The 20,998-nt window shown below is 44.0% G+C and overlaps 1 protein-coding gene across 2 annotated transcripts; it reads left to right on the plus strand.

Moving 5' to 3' along the window:
* The first annotated feature begins 326 nt into the window (after positions 1 to 326).
* PSMG4 (proteasome assembly chaperone 4) lies at positions 327 to 19,809 on the plus strand. 2 transcript variants are annotated; one of them, XM_072603694.1, is made up of 3 exons: positions 327 to 3,207; positions 7,552 to 7,627; positions 19,603 to 19,809. In XM_072603694.1, the coding sequence occupies exons 1-3, from the start codon at positions 2,878 to 2,880 to the stop codon at positions 19,722 to 19,724; spliced, it is 528 nt and encodes a 175-aa protein (XP_072459795.1). In that variant the 5' UTR covers positions 327 to 2,877; the 3' UTR covers positions 19,725 to 19,809. The 2 variants fall into 2 exon arrangements, 1 of the variants encoding a protein (XP_072459795.1); XR_011965869.1 differs by lacking the exons at positions 327 to 3,207; positions 19,603 to 19,809 and adding an exon at positions 3,389 to 4,290.
* The last annotated feature ends 1,189 nt before the right edge of the window (positions 19,810 to 20,998 follow it).

Consider the following 20,998-nt stretch of genomic DNA (forward strand, 5'->3'; position numbering starts at 1 on the left):
GAAAAGCAGGGGTGCACACTGTGGGACATCAGTCTATATGATAAGTAGCATGATGGATGTTGGTCCAAGCTAGAAATGAATGTTCACCAATCACAAGTCCAGAGTGATTTACTAGTTTCCCTCTTTAATCTGGCCAGCATATAAAGGGCATTCAGTTGTAGGCAGGAGTTCATATGATAAGCATTTTTGAATCCACATTCTTTCTGATAGTGTACTAAGGAATGACCAATCTTCAAAAGATGTAGAAGACAATCCCTGCCTTCCTTGGAGAGGGAAACATACCTGCAATTACAAAGCAATTTCCGAACTAGTTCATTACCAATTCATGGAATATTTATTTATTGCAATCATGTAAAACATTTCCATATTAGTCATTTTGTACAAGAAGACTTGAATAAAAGAAAGGAAGAAAGAAAGGAAGGAAGGAAGGAAGGAAGGAAGGAAGGAAGGAAGGAAGGAAAGAAGGAAGGAAGGAAAGAAGGAAGGAAGGAAGGAAGGAAGGAAGGAAGGAAGGAAGGAAGGAAGGAAGGAAGTGAAAAATAGCATATTCCAGTCTGTAGCCTATCAGTATCAGTTCTTTGGAGATGGATAGTATGGTTCCTCATTAATCCTTCAGGATTGTCTTGGATCACTGTATTTCTGAGAATAGCTAAGTCATTCACAGTCTTTATTGAACAATATTGCTATTCCTCTGTACAATGTTCTGGTTCTGTTCACTTCACTTTGCATCAGTTCATGTAAATCTTTCCAGGTTTTTCTGAAATCATCTTGTTTGTCCTTTCTTATAGCACAATAGTATTGCATTACAATCATAAACTACAGCTTGTTTAGCCATTTCCCCAACTGACAGGCATCCCTTTGATTTTCATGGAATGTTTATTAAGTACTTAGTGTATGTTAGATATCTTACTAGGTGCTGTCCATGCGACAACAAACCCAGAGTGCCTGCTCACAAAGTGATAATATGATGTAAATTATATTCATAAGAGTTGAGGAAGTATAGAATAAGGAAGTAATGATAGTAAGTAAAGCCACATTCAATAAGGATTTATTTCTTGGAGAAAATGGTTCAAATAATGTAGGGAACTTTTTTAAGAGGAAAATTTAGCTCTTGGAATTTCTGCTTAAAGGTTACTATTGGAACGCATCTCCACATTCAATAGGCTGTTCGCACACATGACTTAGTTTTGCCTGATGGTTTTCAGTAGCTTTAAAAACAACAACAAACTTTTACTGGTGCTTTAATGTTATGCTCATTTTCAAGGGAGGTAGCTTGGAATGGTGCAGACAGTTGGCCTGTGAGCCGGAAAGGTCTGGATTCCAGTCTATTCTCTCTCTGTGTGACTGGACAAATCGCTTAATCTCTTGCTTCTCCAGGAAACTCTCTAATACTCCCTAGACTATCTTCTAGCTCGCTATCCCCAGGCTCTTAAACCTCTCCTCAGGGTTCTAGGGCTATCCCTCCCCTTGAGAGACTGAGACATGAGCATTGGCTTGAGCCCTAATTCTTCTGGGTTCCCTTCACCGTTAACTACCAGTGACTAGCCTCCAGTTCCAGTTAATCAATGAATATTAATTAGCTTTTGCTAAGGGATATTTCTTTAGAAGACATAGTAAGAACAGAAGTATTAACACTTCCCCCAACACCTTGGGGGCACCCTGTTTCCTGTGCTACCTCCTCAGGCTCTGGGGAGCGCAGGCTCAGACTCATCACAGTTTCCTTTAATTTTGGTCTCACCAAGTTCATCCAAATGTGGTATCACTTCCTTTATTGATTCCTGGGGAATCAGTTCTGAGCTGGCTACAAAGCCTGGCAGGGGCTCAGCCCCTGGGCTTCCAGACTCCTAGACGGTTCGCTTTGCTGGCCTTTCAGAACTCACTGGGTTGTAAGGTCCAGATTACAAGGGAAGCACAAGCTCCAAGGCACGGATCCAAGGGCCACTTCATGGCACCACTTCATGGGAGCACATGCTGGCCTCGGACGGGGATGGGCTCAAAGTCTCTCCCTGATGGGTCTTGTCTCTCCTAGGATGCTGGCACTGGCGGAGCCAAAGCAAGAGAAGAGGTCCAGCTGAGAGGTTGGCCAAGACCGGCTTGGGAAAGTTCCGGTTTCCTACCTGTGTACTCTGCCATTCATCGGACCAGAGCCAGTTACAGGACGTCTAGGTGCCACAAGACCAGTGCCAAGGGGGCAGAGGCTTGGAGGTGGGGCAAGGATCAAGCTGCGCGCCCCGAGAAGCAGCTCTCCCGGGGGAGTTCCCAAGGCCCCCTCCCATGGGGCCAGGCCCTTAGCCTTGATGGGGGTCCCAAGGCCGAAGGAAGCGTCCCCACACCATTCCTGCCAGCCAGACGCTGGCATGGGGGGGGGGAGGGGATGACGGAAGCGAAGGCCCAAGCACCACACAGTCAGGTCAACGGCGGTGGCGAGGGCCCGGAAAGAAAGCGGGCCCGAGGTCCGGAAGCGGCTGAAGCGCCGGCCCCAGGCTGGGCGTGAGCCAGACGGGCAACGCTGCGCGGCGACCAGCGATGGAGGGGCGGGAAGGTGCGCCCGAGCCGGCCGGCGGTCGGACCCCTCTGTCCGTCTGTCTGTCCGTCTCAGAAGTGGCTCGGGGGAAGGGTGACGCCAAAACAAGAGATCACAATAAAACGTATTTTTATTCTTTTGAAAGAAGTCAGCCTAGTCTTGGGCACGTCTAAAGCTGGGGCTTTTGTCCCCGGGCGCGGGGCGCTGAGGGAGGGGACCGAGCTGGAGGGACAAGAGGGGGTGGTGAACATAACGGGCACGAGCGCAAACCCCCGGCGGGCACGACGCCCCCGAACCACCGGCGGCCGGCGGGGGGCCCGGGTCGGGTCAGCCCCGGACGGCCGCGGCACCCAATGAGCATCGTTCTCTCCCATCCTTCCCCGCTCCCCGCGGAAACCGAAAGCGAAATCCCGGCTCCCCGGCTCGGCCATCGCTTGCTTCGGCCTGGCGCGGGCCGGGGAGGGCCGGCGGGGGCCCGGGCGCGGGCTGCCGGGGGACGCCGGGACAGCATGGAGGGGCCGCCGGCGCCCGGGAGCGGGGCCATCTCCCTGCACAACTTCAGCGTGAGGCTGTGGGAGCAGCTCATCCACTTCCACGTGATGCGGCTGACGGATTCGCTCTTCCTGTGGGTGGGCGCGACGCCCAACCTGCGCAACCTCGCGGTGGCCATGTGCAACCGTTACGTGAGTCTGGGCGCGGGCGCGGGCTCGGGGGCTCGGGGGCTCGGGGGGCCGCGCCGGGGGCCGGGCGGAGGGGGCGGGGGGCGTGCACGCCCAGGCGGGTGCTGCTGTGTATTTCCTTCTGAACCCCCTCCCCGCTTTGCTGCCCTTCTCCGACCTCCCCGGGGGGAATGAAGGTGGGGAAGGAGGATGGGGGCCCCCGTGGGGGTTTCTCTAAGGCCAGGCCAGCGGTGGTGGGAGGACTCCAGCCGCCTCCAGGAGCGCCTTCCGCCCGGGCACGCCGAGCTTCCCCGGGGAGGGCCCATCCTACAGCGTGCTTCCATGACCCGTGCAGTAGTAGTAAGAACACCCTTCCCGAGAGAGCCACGCTTCATGACAGGATTTAAAAAACGAAGTTTGGCCAGAGTAGTCAGTGTATCTGTCCGTCCGACGGTGCGTGCCGCCTGTGGAGAAGCCGGTGGCCCTGGTAGACTCGGGGGCCCCGGGCCTGCCGGGAGTGACCCTCACCCGCTGGGGCTGCTGCGCACCGGGCTCTCCTGGCTCTGCTCCCTTCGCCCAGCGCCCGTTCACAGAAGCCCTTCCAGGCCTCCCCGAGGTCTTCCTGCGCCTCGTTTAGTGCCGTTACATTCCTGTACCCCAGCCTCTTCAGCCGCCCCCAGCCGATGGGCATCCCCGCGGTCTCCAGTGCTTGGCCACCGCAAAGACCGCGGCTGTGCACACCGCCTCCCGGTTACACGGCTTGTTTGGCTGCCCCCTGGTCAGTGGGTGTCCACTTCGTGGTCAGTGTTTTGCTTCTACGCACAGTGCTGCTCTGAAGACCACCGTATATGTCTTTTTCCTCCTCTCATTAAGTTCCTAGCAGTGGGATCTTGGGTTGCTAGGGTAGGGACCTGGAGTCAGGAAAATAGGAGTTCGGATTTGGCCTCAGACACGGATTAGCCGTGTGTCCCTGGGTAAGTCACTTACCCCTGTTTGCCTCATCTGTGAAATGGACTGGAGAAAGAAATGGAAAACCGCTCCAGTATCTTTGCCAAGAAAAGCCCATATGGGGTCATGGAAGAGTCTGACATGACTGAACAACCAAAGGTGGGATTTGGGGTCTCCCTCCTTTTTCAGTAAGGCCATCCTCCTAACTTTTCATGATAAGATCTATTAATGTCCTAATTAGTGACCTTGAACTCTGAAATTCCTCTCCTGGATATTCACCTCCTACCCTTTCTTTTCTCCCTCAGTTCTCATTCCTTTAAAATTAAATATTTTTCTCTTTTTTAAAAATATGAACTTAAATGAAAACATAAAATTTAATATATGAAGTTTTGAACCTGTTGCTGATCATTTTTGCATATGAAAATTAACAGTTTTATAACAAGACTACTTTGCTTGTCTGTGACCTTTTCTGAACTTCCTTTTCCCTTATTTGCATTTTTCATATTTTATTAATGCTTTGCCTCACTCTTATTAAAACTTTATTCTCACTACATCTTCCAGGCCCTCTGTCTTCCTGTTCTAATCTTATTTTCTTCTCTTCACAATTTTGACCCCATAGTTGACCATTTCCATCAATTTCAACTGGGTCTTTATTACTAGACTTTTGGCAGGACTTTTATTCTTCCGTGGTAGTTCCTATGCATTTGCCTTACTGGTTTTTTCAGTTCATCAAGCTTCCAGTACTTTCCCCTCCTCTCTCTTACAAGATGTCCTTAGCTTCCCTTGTACTGAGAAAAAGAGGCCATCAGCTCTGAACTCACTCATCTCCCTTACTGTGTGTCTTAGAACCCCTTGTCTTGGCTGATGGTTAGGGATCTCGAAGCTGCCGTCAGTTGCCTTGGTCCCAGTTAGTGCGTTCAAAGGATTCACATTGTCTGACACAAGGAGCAAGCTCATGGTTGCCTTGCTTGCCTAAGTTTTATTCATGGATTGTAGATTTAGCACTTGAAAGGAAAATATAGCTTTATTAAATTGTATTTCCTTCTTTGAGATAAAACTTTATTAAAAAACATTTAACTGCACATGGAATACCCAGGTCATCTTTAAAGTATTCCTCTTAGTAGGTAAGTAAGCTTACTGACTCTCAGTGGTTCCCTAGTTACCTCTAAAAATATAGACACATGTATGTACATACATCTGTGTATAGACGTGTGTGTGTGTGTGTGTGTGTGTGTCTGTGTGTGTAGGAGACTGAAAATGAAGGAAGGATAGGATACAGACAGAAAGAAGGTTATCCTTCCTCCATTTCCCGTTTTCTTTCACTTGTGTACTCTTATGGACGTAAGGACACTTCTTGTACCTTTTCACTTAGCTCCTGAATGCGTACTCTTCCATCTAGTGATAACTGTTCTGCTTACATTGCCTTTACTAGGATACTTGCATCTCTCTTTTCTTTCTTACCAGCCGTCCTCTATGCCTAAAACGCTCTATCCTGTCAGTCAGTGTTTATTAAGTATTTTTACTCTGTGCCAGGCCCTGGCTAAGTGCTGACAAAAAGAAAGATGTTCCCTGCCCTCAAAGGGCTCACATCCTGATGGGAGAAGACTTCACATAAGAGGAAGCAGATGAAGGAAGGGTGCTGGAGAGATGACAGAAGAAAGTCAGGAGTGGTGCAGCCTGGAGAGGAATGGGATATGCCTGGCCTAGGCCTTCTCCTTAAATAGGAATTTGGGAAGGGGCCATCCAGTCAAAGGAAGAGGCTTCAGGGCAAGAGGGTATCTCCAATGCATGAATTCTAGGGCTGGAGGGAGCCTCTTTTCCTTGGCTTCCTTAAAGGCTCAGCTACAAGGTTACCTTCTGCAGGTGGCCTTTCTCGGGCTTCTCAGCTGCTCTTCAGACTCTCTGTATCTGTCTTTATGTCCCTGGTTATTTGTACATTGTCTTCTCCATTAGAATATAAGCTCCTGGAGGGCAGGCACTGTAGGTTTTTTGTTATTGTTCATTTGTTCTGGCCTCTCTCTGTATCCCAGAGCTAAGCACACATTTTTGTTGTTGAGTCCGTTTTCACTCCTGTCCAACTCTTCCTGACCCCATTTGGGTTTTTTTTGTCAAAGATACCGGAGCGGTTTCTTTCTCTAGCTCATTTTACAGACGTGGAAACTGAGACAAACAGGGTGAAGTGACTTGCTCAGGGTCACTTTGGACAGTTTATGGAATGGTGGTGGTGTTTTTTATTTTATTTTGGTGAATCCCTTAATGAGGAAGTGAGAATATGTCACATTTCCTGTCCAGTCTTTAAACTGACATTATTGCATTCTCTTGTTTCTGCTTCATTTCACTTTGCATCAGTACATCAGATCTTCCCATGTTTCTCTGAATTTTACTCTTATTTTCACCAAAAGTTAATAACAAGGCCCTTGTTTGTTGTATTTTAGCACAGTGACAACTTCTTTAGATTTCACAGTTCTCTTCTGAAACAAATTCTGGCCAAGTAGGAGCAGAAAGCTGTTTTATTTTGATGGTGCAATGACCTGGGTAGCTGGTGCCCTTGCCCCAAAGTGATGGCATCTTCATGAACCCTGTAGAACATAGCAGTGTCATTAAAGGGAAGGGCGACCTTTTCTAAATAAAGGCAGCTGGTGTTTGTTACAGGTGTAGTTGAGGGGGTAAGGTGTTCTGGCTCCCAGGATGCCAGTGCTGGTTGAGAAGTGGTAGTCCATACTCAGACCTTAGAACTCCCCTCTTTACTTGATACAGGGCAAGGGGAAGCCTTGCCCTTCAACATGAGTTCTAGTACCTGGTTATCAACTTCAGCTGGTCTGTGCTCAGAATGCTTCAGCACTTACCTTGTAAATAGCAGGTGCTACATTAAAGCATCTGAAGGATTATGCAGACCTTATTTCTCTTCTGCTTTTGTAGGCATGTGTATATCTATAGCTATCTATAGATCTATCTATTTGTATATATGTACACATATTTGTATGTAATATATGTATACATATGTGTGTGTGTATATATATGTATCAAGTGTGTGTGTGTGTGTGTGTGTGTGTGTAGGGGCAGCAAGGTGATGCAGTAGATAGAGGGCAGAGCCTGGAGTAAGGAAGACTCATCTTCCTGCGTTCAAATCCAGCCTCAGATACTTACTAGCTGTGTAACCCAGGGCAAGTAACTTCACTCTTTTTGCCTCAGTTTTGTCATCTGTAAAATGAGCTGGAGAGAGAAATGGCAAATGACTCCAGTGTCTCTGCCAAGAAAATCCAGTTGAGGTCATGAAGAGTCAGACAGACTGGAAATAACTGAACTAAAATATGTGCATGGATTTAACACTACCATTCTAAGACAGAAGAAGCATTTGAGGTATGGATAGCCTTATTCTTGGCTAGAGTAACAGTAATTCTTTCTTTGTTTTGCTCTCAGGACTCCATTCCAGTGTCCACTTCCCTTCTTGGAGATACCTCTGACACGACCTCCAACTGTCTTGCTCAGCGACTAGGTATGTATGTGATACTCCATTTTACACAGTAGATCTGATGCTGGAAAGTCATTTGTAAGATCACTTAAAAACTCCATTTTTAAACAGATGTGGGGAGCTCGCTTTTTAAAGGAATGCTGAAACTCCTTCCTTTGTAGAGCAGATTTTCCTTTAAGGGGATAATTAATTATCTGATAGGGCTTCTGTGGAAGTAAAGATTTTTGTCCAATGCATTTTCTTAAGGCTGTTCTGCTCATGGAATGGCTTGTCTGCCACAAATACCCTTTTGTGTCAGGGCAGGCATTTTCTCAGTTGTGTGGGTTGTTTGTTGGCTTGATTGATGACAAATTTATTAAACTTCACTCCTGAAAGTCTCTCATCTCTTTGGAGCTTGAGAGCCTGGCTGAGACTCTAGAAACACAGGACCATGACATGTTAGAGCTAGAAGAGATGTTAGAGACCACCCAGTCCAACTCTTTTACTTATTCAGAAATTGAGGCCAAGAGAGGTTAGGGGACTTGCCTTGGGTCACAAAGATAGGCATGGCAAAGCTGAGAATCAAGTTCTCTTGGCTCTTAATTCAGGGTTCTTTCTACTTCATAAAAAGTAGGTTAATAAAACCTAGTGTCACATATGAAAAGTTCTAGAGACATAACTTTTGGGTAATTAATCATTTTATTAATTATGGCTAGCACATAATTAATAAAAGGATGGTGTGGAAGCCTCTTGACACTGTTGAGTGTTCCCAACAGGTGGGAATTGACTCTTATTGGTTAAAAATGAGAGAATGAATATTATAATGAGAGGTGGGCCTATTCTAATGAGAACTCTGAGGGAATGTGATCCAGTCACTCATGGACAAAGAGAGACTCATCTCAAACCAGACTACTCCTGAGCCTCAGGCAGTCTATACAAAATGATCTCTCCTCCACCTACTCAGTGAACAGTGAACACGGTAAGTTAAGAATTCCACCTAGATTAGATTCTCCTTGTAAGGGCTTTTAGTCGAGTGGGGATTGGGCAATCTCATCTATCAGCAATGTCCTTCACAAGGACTGGCTGAATAACCTATGGGAGTTTATTTCTGAATGAGGAAATAGGAGGGGAAAAATCTTAATCTCAATTAATAATTGTTTATTTATATAAGAGAAGTAATCATTTCTCTCATTCGGAGAGAGAGTTACGGTGTAAGTTTAACATCTGGGTCTCCAAACAAAATTCATTTTCCTTTCCCCTAGCCCATTGGCCCTAGAAATGCCAAACACATTGACATGTACTCTAGACCAGAATGCCAAACTTAAATAGAAATGAGTGTCACCAAGTCATATGTAAAGATTTCTATGGCCATATGTTATATTGACTTAGAAAACTACATATTAACTTCATATATTTTTTATTTATTTTGGTATTTCCCAGTTACATTTTAGTGTGGTTCAGGGAGCACTTGGTGGTGTTACAGGCTTGGAGTTTGTGTGTTTGTAGTATGTTTGGCACCTCTACTCTAGACCCTTTATTGAGTCTTGAGGGCATTTGGGGGCAGTAGACACACTTATGAGAATGAAGAACTAACTTTATTTTACCCTTCCTCTGTGATGTTAAAACGAACTTGGAAAGTGCAGTGACTTGGCTTATATAATTCAAAGTGCAGCAGACAGTTAGACAAAGAAGTGAATTATTTCGCTCAGATATCCTGTTAATTCAGGAAAGACCAAAATGGAGGGCAGAGACTTTTCTTTTTAGCTTTATAGGTGCTTAATGAATGTTTGAATTGAAAATGACCCTGGTTTAGGTAATGGAAAGGCAAGATTGGCCTAGAGGAGAGTGAGGGAGATGATAGGTTAAGACACAGTAAATGTAATCTTAACTTCTTGAGGATCTTTAAGTTTTAAAAAAAGGAATTGATATTTTACTGAATAGCCTAAGGCCAAAATATTTAGAGGAAGTAGTTTCAAACTTTATTTAGTATGTCTGGAATACTGCCCATGAATTATTGCAAATTTTGAATTAGTGCAATCTTTATTTCTTTTGTTGTTGTTCAGTCGTTTCAGCCCTGTCCAACTCTTCATGACCCCTTTTGGGGCTTTTTTGGGAAGATGCTGGAGTGGTTTGCCATTCCCTTCTTCAACTCATTTTACAGATGAGGAAACTGAGGCAAACAGTGTGAAGTGACTTGCCCAGGATCACACAGCTAGTTAGTGTCTGGGGCCAGATTCTAATTCTCTTACAAACCTGATTAAATGAATGAAAAAAATTATAATTCACTTACTATGGGGCAGGCACTGTGTTAAATGTAAATGCTAGGGATACACATTCAAAAGATACATAGTCCTTGTGTTTAGGGCAATTATATTGTAACCTAGCATGATAACTCATGTAGGGGAGTTGGCCAGAGCAGTGTGTTTTGGTCTGGGAAGTCACAATAATGACTGCAGCAACAGGCCAGTCAATTGACTTGCCTTTAGCAAAAAACACTAGTAGTATTGATTTGATGATAGTTCCCAGGGTAAGAGGTATACATTGCACATTTAGTGGCACAGAATGAAGATGTCTAGAAAAGCATGGGTTGGGTTGCTAAGGTCACTTAACTATGGTGAACCTTTGTAAAGCATAGTACCTAGAAGCTTTGTGGATAGAGTGTGGTTAGTGCATGGAGCACTAGGCCTGGAGTCAGGAAGACTCATCTTCCTGAGTTTGAATCCAACCTCAGATGCTTACCAGCTCACTAGTGTGACCTTGGGCAAGTCACTTTACCCTGTTGGCCTCAGTTTTCTCATCTGTAAAATGAGCTGGGGAAGGACTCTGCCAAGAAAACCTCAAATGGGGTCACAGATAGTCCAACACAACTGAAAAAAATAACTGAATGTATAATACAGAAATAGAAGAGTGGCAGGTAGAAACCACCCTAGTATCAGAGTCAGACATGACTAAGACGATAGAACAGCTCTCTTAGTGTCCCATATGATACTTGTGTTTAAAGATTTTGAACCCAAGTGCTGAATTTTACATTCGTCCTTATTGCATTTTATCTCAATATTTTTGAGTCCTCATTCTAGCTTGTAGAGATCTTTAGGGATTTTAATTCTCTCATCCTGTGTATTACGTATTCCCTCTCAGCTTTTTATTACTCAAAAATTTGACAAGTATTTCATTATGCCATGATGATGATAATGACCATTCATTTATGTAGTACCTTAATTTTCACAAAACACTTTCCTTAAACCCTGTGAGGTACAGGTATTATTATCCTCATTTTACAGATGAAGAAACTGAGTGTCTGAAGATTAAGTGACTTGACTATAGGCAAATTAATAAGTACCCAAATTATTGATAAAACTTTTAAATAGAACAGAGCCAAAGGTTGAGTCTTGTGTCGTGCCATGATAGACTTCTCTCTGCATTGATGTTCTTTTGTTAATTCATACATTTGGGGGTTACTGGCTAGTTACTCGTTACAAATCTATGTAATTGTACTAATATGTATTTCATACCTTTGCTACATAAGAATATATTGCAAGAGATATTGTCAAATGCCTTGCTGAAATTAAAATATATTCTGTCATTGGTTCCCCTGACCTGCCAGTATGAGAACTCTGTTCAGGAATTGGCTTGACTTGACTGCTCACCATTGAGTGATGATTGCTTTGTATTTGAAATGCTCATCAACCATCTCTCTAATATTTCTTTTAGGACTTTGCTGAAGATTCCTGACAACTTTTTGTGTCTTAGTAAACATACCCCTCCTTTTTGGTGGCTTTTGTTGAAGGGGTCAGAGAGACTAGATTCCTTGGCCCACCGTCTTCTCAGAAGCCTCTGGGGACTGATATCCAGCTTTCTGATCTCTTACTTTCAGAACCAATCTTATTCCAGTTTTTGAAAAACAGGAAATTGGCATGGATCTAATCTTTAGGCAGTGTTCCCTTTCTGCATAATCTCACATTGATCACTACCTGTGGTTTGGAAGTCAGAGCTACAAAACCTTCCTCTAGCCCTGGTGTGTCAAGATCCTGGGCTAGGATTTAGTACAACAAGGATATCTCTTACTTTTTACTCTTTGTATGGCAAGAGGTTATACCTTTGATCTTGATTTAGCAATTCATTTAAATTCAGTAGACATCTAGTAAATACCTACTGTGTGTAAGGCATCCTAGGTTACACCCTGGATGACAGACAGAAGTCAACTTTGTTTCTGTAAATGCATTCAAGGAGACCATCACCTATGATGGGATTCATTTCTCTCTTAGCCATGTTAATTCCTCCTCTTAGTGTTTTTGAGATGATTTTCTCCAAAATTTTTTTTTGTGAAGCTCTTATTGACAGGCAAGGTGTGGAAATTAGGCTATTATTCTTGAAGTGGGTGAAAGGCACTTGGAGGAAAAACTCCTATTTTTTTTAACTTCCTCATGCCAAGATGAATTCTCCTGAAGGCATTGGATTATTTGACCCTCAGATTTTCCTTCTTCCCTTTGCTGCCTGTTTGTCTACACAGCATATTAAGTAGAGGAGAGTGCTAAAAATAAGGTAATCAAGCAGCTAAGCTGCAAAGGCTGAACCTGGCTGAGTCCTGGGGAACATTGTAGATGATTCTTGTTCAGGCATGGATTGCACTAGGTAATCCCTTCCAACACTGGGCATTGTCTGACTTCCACCCTGCCAGTGGGTGGGTAGATGCACTGACTTGTCTCTTTAGTAAGTCAGGGGTTGTTTGCCTTTAGTGCTAATGAACGGTTTTCATCACCATCGTCCCTTTACGACCTCACTGTGGGTGGCAGTGTCTGGTACTATACAAAGCTCTTACTGTATAAACCTAGCTTCTGATGAATAGCCATTTAGAACCTAAGAAAGAAGCACTGAAGTAGCCATCAGGTCAGCGTATGAATGGAAAAAAAACAGTGTTTGCATCATAGACAGAGGGCAGGTAGGTGATACAGTGGAGAGAGTGCAGGGCCTAGGGTCAGGAAGACTCATCTTCCTGAGTTCAAATCTGGCCTCAGACACGTAGTAGCTGTGTGACTGTTTGCCTCGGTTTTCTCATCGGCAAAATGAGCTGGAAAAGGAAATGGCAAATCACTCCAGTGTCTTTGCCAAGAAACCCCACTGATGGTGACACAAAGAGTTGGATACGACTGAAAACATGACTGAACAACAATAATAACAATCATTTTCAGGTTATGAATTGGCTTAGTTTAGGGCTAGAAGACAGGGGTCTTCCCGCATTATACCAGGCTATTAGAATGTTCTCACTATGCCATACTGCCTCCAAAAATAGGTGAGAATGTGAGAGAAGTGAGAGGAAATTGATATTAGTATCAACAATTGTCAGTCAGTCTGTAATCATTTATTAAGCTGGTCCCTTACATGCCAGTCATTTTGCTAAGTACTAGGGCAAAAGATAACCCCTGCTCTTGAGGAGTCTAATGGAGGAGACACACAAATAATTATGTACAAACTATATATGTAGGATAAATAGGAAATAATCAGCAGAGGGAATGCACTAGAATTAAGAGGGATTGGGAAAGGCTTCCAGAAGGTGGGATTTTATTTTATTTTTTTTAAATTAATTAATTAAATTTTTATTTAACTTTTAACATTCATTTTCACAAAATTTTGGATTCCAAGTTTTCTCCCCTTTTGTCCCTTCCCCCCACCCCAAAACACCGAGCATTCTAATTGCCCCTATCACCAATCTGCCCTCTCTTCTATCATCCCTCTCTGCCCTTGTGTCCATCTTCTCTTTTGTCCTGTAGGGCCAAATAACTTTCTATACCCCTTTACCTGTATTTCTTGTTTCCTAGTAGCAAGAACAGTACTTGACAGTTGTTCCTAAAACTTTGAGTTCCAACTTCTCTTCCTCCCTCCCTCCCCACCCCTTCCCTTTGGAAGGCAAGCAGTTCAATATAGGGCATATCTGTATGGTTTTGCAAATGACTTCCATAATAGTTGTGTTGTATAAGACTAACTATATTTCCCTCCATCCTATCCTGTCCCCCATTACTTCTATTCTCTCTTTTGATCCTGTCCCTCCCCATGAGTGTTGACCTCAAATTGCTCCCTCCTCCCCATGCCCTCCCTTCCATCATCCCCCCCATCCTGCTTATCCCCTTCTCCCCCACTTTCCTGTATTGTAAGATAGGTTTTCATACCAAAATGAGTGTGCATTTTATTCCTTCCTTTAGTAGAATGTGATGAGAGTAAACTTCATGTTTTTCTCTCACCTCCCCTCTTTTTCCCTCCACTAAAAAGTCTTTTGCTTGCCTCTTTTATGAGAGATAATTTGCCCCATTCCATTTCTCCCTTTCTCCTCCCAATATATTTCTCTCTCACTGCTTGATTTCATTTTTTTAAGATATGATCCCATCCTCTTCAATTCACTCTGTGCACTCTGTCTCTATGTGTGTGCGCGCGTGTGTGTGTGTGTGTGTGTGTGTGTGTGTGTAATCCCACCCAGTACCCAGATACTGAAAAGTTTCAAGAGTTACAAATATTGTCTTTCCATGTAGGAATGTAAACAGTTCAACTTTAGTAAGTCCCTTATGACTTCTCTTTGCTGTTCACCTTTTCATGCTTCTCTTCATTCTTGTGTTTGAAAGTCAAATTTTCTTTTCAGCTCTGGTCTTTTCATCAAGAATGCTTGAAAGTCCTCTATTTCATTGAAAGACCAATTTTTCCCCTGAAGTCTTATACTCAGTTTTGCTGGGTAGGTGATTCTTGGTTTTAGTCCTAGTTCCTTTGACTTCTGGAATATCCTATTCCATGCCCTTTGATCCCTTAATGTAGAGGGTGCTAGATCTTGTGTTATCCTGATTGTATTTCCACAATATTTGAATTGTTTCTTTCTAGCTGCTTGCAATATTTTCTCCTTGACCTGGGAACTCTGGAATTTGGCCACAATGTTCCTAGGAGTTTCTCTTTTTGGATCTCTTTCAGGCGGTGATCTGTGGATTCCTTGAATACTTATTTTGCCCTCTGGTTCTAAAATCTCAGGGCAGTTTTCCTTGATAATTTCATGAAAGATGATGTCTAGGCTCTTTTTTTTTGATCATGGCTTTCAGGTAGTCCATAATTTTTAAATTGTCTCTCCTGGATCTATTTTCCAGGTCAGTTGTTTTTCCAATGAGATATTTCACATTATCTTCCATTTTTTCATTCTTTTGGTTTTGTTTTGTGATTTCTTGATTTCTCATAAAGTCATTGGCCTCCATCTGTTCCATTTCTAATTTTGAAAGAACTCTTTTCTTCAGTGAGCTTTTGAACCTCCTTTTCCATTTGGCTAATTCTGCTTTTGAAAGCATTCTTCTCCTCATTGGCTTTTTGAACCTCTTTTGCCAGTTGAGTTAGCCTATTTTTCAAGGTGTTATTTTCTTCAGCATTTTTTTGGGTCTCCTTTAGCAGGGTGTGGACCTGCTTTTCATGCTTTACTTGCATCTCTCTCATTTCTCTTCCCAGTTTTTCCTCCACCTCTCCAACTTGATTTTCAAAATCCTTTTTGAGCTCTTCCATGGGTGGGCTGGGATTCAGAAGCCTTGACTGCTGTGTCTTTCCCTGATGGTAAGCATTGTTCTTCCTCATCAGAAAGAAAGGGAGGAAATACCTGTTCACCAAGAAAGTAACCTTCTATAGTCTTATTTTTTTTTCCCTTTTCTGGGCGTTTTCCCAGCCAGTGACTTGACTTCTGAATGTCCTCTTCACACCCACTTTGCCTCCAGATCCTCCCAGCCAGCGCTTGGGGTCTGAGATTCAAATGCTGCTTCCCATCCTCAGGGCTTTTGGTGGGGGCAGGGCTGCTATTCAATGTGAGATTAAGTTCAGGTGCTCAGGTGGAGGCAGGGCTGCCTCATGGGGCTCAGTTCCCTCAGGGGGTTTATGCAGAGACCTTCAACAATGGAAACAGGCTCCTGCCTGCTTGGGGAGCCCCTGTCTGCTCCCGCCTCCGCTGTTGCCTCCCTAGGGGGCCTGAGTTATGGGGTCACCCCACTCCCCTCTCGGCAAGCTGAGAAGACCCTCTCACCAACCTTTGGGGCCTGTGGGTGGAGGGACCTGCATGGCCGCTGGAGATTCTATCCCTGAAGCCTGCTCGGATCTGCTCCTCCTGGTGCTGCGGGGCCAAGGCAGGGCTGGGCTTGGCTCCGGGTCGGGGGCACAACAGACCTTTTGCGAGAGGTTTTCAGGGCTCTCTGGAACAGAAATCTCGTCTGCTCCATTGTTCTGTGGCTTCTGCTGCTCCAGAATTTGTTGGGAGTTCTTTTTTACAGATATTTTATGGGCTATGGGTTCGGAGCTAGCATATGTGTGTCCTTCTACTCTGCCATCTTGGCTCCCAGAAGGTGGGATTTTAAAAGAAAGCCAGGAGGTGTTGATGAGGAGGGAGGAGAGCATTCCATGCATGGAGAAAAACCAGTGAAAATGTTGGGAGATGGAGTACCTTGTTTGCGGAAGAGTCAGGAGGCCAGTGTCAGTGGATGGCCTAGCACATGTTGAGGTGTAAGGTGTAAGACTAGAAAGGTGGGGCAGGGCAGGTGGGGAAAGGCTTTGAAGTCCAAGCAGAGGATTTTGTATTTACAGAGCCACTGGAGTTGAGTGGAAGGGTATCTAAAGAAAGTGTAGTAGAGAAGAAAATGTGAGTTACCACTGTTCCCTGACATTCCCCACCTTTATTTCTTATCCTACCTTTTGCTGACCTAATTTAGATTATCTAAGTAATTGCATTTTGAAAGTAGCCATTCAGGTTGGCCAAGATTCCTCTCTATAGAATTCCTAACAGGTGCTTGAAATTATGTCCAGGTGATCTAAATCTTTGAGGGCAGGTGAGGTTTTCTACTACCTGAGATGAACCTTGAAGGAGGGAGCTGTGGAGGGAGTAAGTGCATTTCAGGCATGGGGAGAGATGGGAATGCACTTTCTGTGTATGCGCACAGAGGGAGGGGACACTATGCAGTTAAAGAATAGGTTCAAAAATCATTAAATTTTATTTTTTCAATGAAAAACATTTTTTCTCCTCCCTTTTCCTTTCCTTGCCTTCCAACCAAGGGGAAAAAACCCTGTAGTACAAAATATGTATAGTCTAGTCATGTAAGAAACATTCCCACATTGGTCATGCTCCAAAATGTGTGGTCTTACATACTGAGGCGATTACCTCTCCATCAGGAGGTGGGCAGCATTCTTCATCATCAGTCCTGGTTAGTTCTTTACATTGATCAGAGTTCTTAGGTCTTTCAAAGTTGTCTTTACATCATTGTATAACATCTCCTGGTTCTGCTCATTTCACTCTGCTTCAGTCTTCCCGGGTTTCTCTGAAGGTGTCATTTCCATCATTTTTTCTGGTATAACAGTATTCCTCTCCCTTCCCCTCCCCTCTCCTCTCATCTTTACGTTCTGTTCTGTCTTTGGCCTAGTAACGGTATAAGAAGAGTCCAAAGGAATGCACAGTTTAATAACTTTTGGGGGTATAGTTCCAAATCGTTTGCTGGACCACTTCACATCACCATCAATAACATATCATGGTGCCTATTTTTCTTTTTGGTCAGTTTTACCAACCCAGTGAGTCTGAGTTGGAACCTCAGAATTAACAGCTTAATCATTCAGAATACAGAAAGGTCTTCAATCTGAACCTGTAGGAAGAGTTTGTGATATGGTCCATTAGGCAACAGGTTGTTACTGAAAGTGGTTTAAAAAAGAAAAATGAACAGGAGAGGCCCATAGCCAGAGCTATGCATTAATTAGGAGGTGTTGTAGCAGTTATATTTTCCAAGAAGCTGTCCCTGATAATCCCTCCCACCAAATATGATCCCTCTCTCCTCAGATTTTCCATAGTACTTTGTCTGAAGTTATATCCTTTGCCCCTAGCGCATCTATCACGTACTTCCTTATATCATATTTGTTTCTATACTATATTCTCTTTTTAGATTGAGCATAAGCTTCTTGAGGACAGGTTGTCTTTTTTTTTTTTTTTAAAGCAGTACCTAGCACAGAGTTTGGTACCATAGTAGATGGTTAATAGACATGTGTTAAGTTGATTGGAATTGAATTCTTTCAAAAACCAGACCCCCATCTGAAGGAGAGAATGTTGCTATCATGTTTTCTCTCCCTACATATTTTTTTCTTGTTGCAAGGTCCCATGGAGGCCCTGGCAGGTGGTGGAATTACAAAGTCCCCTATATTCTCCTGTCATCTGTTCCAGGGAGGCTCTTGCATGTATAGGTTGGGTCCCCACCTATATAAGATTCCTATGGGTTGTGTTAAGTTATGACTTGAGAAAGGTATTGTGTGATTTGTCATTATTAATGTCCTAGGCCCTTGCTATGGTACTGAACTTGGGATAATATGTATCTGCTTTAGATCCTGCCTAGCATGGTGTCCCTTTATTTGTCCAGCTGCTGCGCTGGGCACAGGAACAGGGCATGGTTGTGTTGCTAGGGGGCCCAAGGCAACAGCCACGAGGCTATGGTCCTCTTTGTGAGTTTGCTGGCAGAGACTAAGGTGGTAGCATCCTTTCAAAAGGGGTCCTCCATGCTTCAGATAACACAGAGTGAGGCTTTCAGGGCCCCTTATGTCCGTGTCTGGGTTAGATATATTTTTGACCAGGTTACCGCTGCCATCAAGGCTAGACCATGCTCGTGATTACCTCCTGTGCTTGGAGATGGGGAGAAGGACTGCTACGTCTTGAAAAGCAGAGGCAGACCCAGCTAAGATTTCTATTCCCATGTAAGGGATAATTTACCTCCAGCGCAGTCATTGTACTGGATGGAAACTGGTCTCATTGAGGGTGTATTCTTTTGGTTGGTTCATAAGCATTTATTGAGTGCTTACTGTGTATCAGGCACTGGGGATCAAAGAAAGACCAAAGATGGTCTCTGCCCTCAGGGAAGCACTAAATATTAAGCACCTTCCATGTACCTAAATTCTGGGGATATAAAGGAAGATAATAGACAATTCTTGCCCTCCAGGAGCTCACCATCTAAAGGGGGAGACTAAAAGCAAATATGTACCGACAAGCAATTTACAGGATAAATGGGAAATAATTACCAGAATTGATTTAAAAATTGTCAACCAGACTGAACCAGTCTCTAACCTGTGGATGACCAGAGCCAAACAGAGCAGGCTAGAGACAAGAGTCAGGAATCAAACAGAAGTTTCATTTCAAAGTGAGGGAAATGGCTTGCAGGCAAGGACACATGTGCCACGACCCCACCCCTGTTAGTATGGGTAGACCTCAGCACTCATACCAGTGGCCACACAGTGAGCTGTGAGGGGTTACAGCAACATTGTAACAAGTTTGATTCATAGCCGGGCTTCTTGATACTCACCAGTAATTATGTGGGATTCTGCTAGAGGTGAGCACAAAGGATTGTTGTTATGCCAAACTCAGGGCACAGTTTGGCTTGTTGGGCCTTAGCTCTGGAAAACAGGGTATCTCCTAATATCTGGACATGACAACCCTAGAATTTGGGGATTAGCCAATGGTTTAAATCACTGGAGGTGTCTGATTTAATGCTGTATTTACTTTGGTTAGGCCCATGGTCAAATGAGGTACCTTGAAGTCCTTCAGGCCTTGGATCTTGGGGGCAGGGCGGGGGGAGGTGTCACTGCATGGTATGGTTCATGGCAGGACTGAGCTCAGCCCTTTTCAAGTGAATCCTTAGAAAGGGTCCAAGGCCCTCTGATAGCTGTGCAGGTGCTGCATGTTGTCTGTGCAGGTGCTGCATGTTGTCTGAGGGGGGCCATAATATTCAAACTCCTCTTCTTTCCTCTCTTCACTCCCTGCACCTCTTCTCCTTTCCTCTCCTCTTTCCTCCCCTCTTTCTCCCCTTCTCTTTCCTTCCCCATCTTTGCCCTCTGCCCCCTACCCCTTCCTTCCCTTCCCTCCCCTCTGGGGCCAAAGGTTTCCCCCATTTCAGGTTGATGGAACACCTAGAGAACTGGAGGCTGAAATCTAACTCTAGCAGCACAAGTAAGTGAGGACTTTTTATTCCTGGGTGTGACTCTGTCTTCTTTCCTTTTAGCCAGGAAGACTAAAAAACAGGTGTTTGTCAGCTACAATCTTCAAAACACAGACAGCAACTTCACACTGCTCATAGAAAACAGGATCAAGGAAGAAATGGAGGCTTTCCCGGAGAAATTTTAGCCTGAAAAAGAGCATGGTAGCATCTGATGATTTGTAATTTATGTGCATTAAACAGAATAAAGTGAGTATTTCACTGCTTGTCTAACATGGAGTCAGTGTGTCTGAATTTCGCTTTTTAAAATTAGCCTTAAAACCCTTTCCTTGGGCAGCTGGGTAGCTCAGTGGGTAGAATACCTGGCCTGGAGTCAGGAAGACTTGTCTTCATGAATGCAAATCCAGCCTTAGACGTGTACTAGCTGTATGACCCTGGGAAAGTCACTTCACCTTGTTTGCCTCAGTTTCCTTATCTGTAAAATGAGCTGGAGAAGGAAATGGCAAACCACTCCAGTATCTTGACCAAGAAAACCCCAAATGGGGTCATGGAGTGTTGGAAAGGACAGAACCACAACTTCCTTCATCCTTTTCATGATCAGAATGGCTTGCTTCTCCATTTTCATCTCTTGCATCCCTCCTTTAACTCCTTCTTTTTTCACCTTTTCCTGTAACTTTTCTTCTTCAGTCATTAACTTTTTACCTTCTGATTAGCAGCATATTTAGCCTCTCTTAGATAGGCTTGTCACCTCTTTCTCTCAAATTTTTCAGCCAACCATTTCCTGCATAGATATTACAATTCATGTTACAATTACAATCTCCTGTCCTTGTATCTGCTGTGTGTTAGGATCAGTTCTTTGGGTTCTGGGGGTTACTTTTTTTTTTTTAAGGTTTCTCTTTGATCTCATTGAATCAGTACCAGTGGGAATGTGGTATCTCAGTTGAGCCAAATCTATAATTATGCCCAGAGTTGCCTGGGGCACAGAGACATCAAGTTGGTTACCTGTATGTGTCACTATATATGTGTCACTATATATGTGTCAAGTATGGAATTCCTGATTCCACAACTGCCTTTTGTGTCTCTCTCCATGTGTTAATGTTTAGGGCTCTGGAAGACATTTCATACACTGATGATAATCTTATATGAAGCTGTTAGGAAATAACCCTGTTCATGGGTTACTTGTTTTGGGGAAGGAAACATGGTTTGGTGGATTGAGTTAGTCCTGGGATTCTTGTGAGAAGTTTTGATTCTGACATAAGATTCAGATTTGCTGGATTCCTGAGCAAAGGTATCCCATCTCCACATGCCTCAGTTTTAAGCTGAGATGTTTGTAGCCTGGAAAGGAAGGTAGGGTATTTCTGTTGTCCTGGAGAAAAGCGGCCCTTTTCATAAAGCAGTAAGTTTAAAAAAAAAAAAAAGGCAGCACTGTTGAGAAAAGATAGTTAATAAGTGTATTTTTTTT

The sequence above is a fragment of the Notamacropus eugenii genome, chromosome 4 (assembly GCF_028372415.1).
Source record: "Notamacropus eugenii isolate mMacEug1 chromosome 4, mMacEug1.pri_v2, whole genome shotgun sequence".
Classification (NCBI taxonomy): Eukaryota; Metazoa; Chordata; class Mammalia; order Diprotodontia; family Macropodidae; genus Notamacropus; species Notamacropus eugenii.

Excerpts from the sequence above, each read along its gene's own strand:
- PSMG4 (XM_072603694.1), top strand. The coding sequence starts at position 2,878 with ATGAGCATCGTTCTCTCCCATCCTTCCCCGCTCCCCGCGGAAACCGAA. Across the intron at positions 3,208-7,551 it reads TGGCCATGTGCAACCGTTAC|GACTCCATTCCAGTGTCCAC; the intron begins GTGAGTCTGGGC and ends TTTTGCTCTCAG. Across the intron at positions 7,628-19,602 it reads CTGTCTTGCTCAGCGACTAG|CCAGGAAGACTAAAAAACAG; the intron begins GTATGTATGTGA and ends CTTTCCTTTTAG.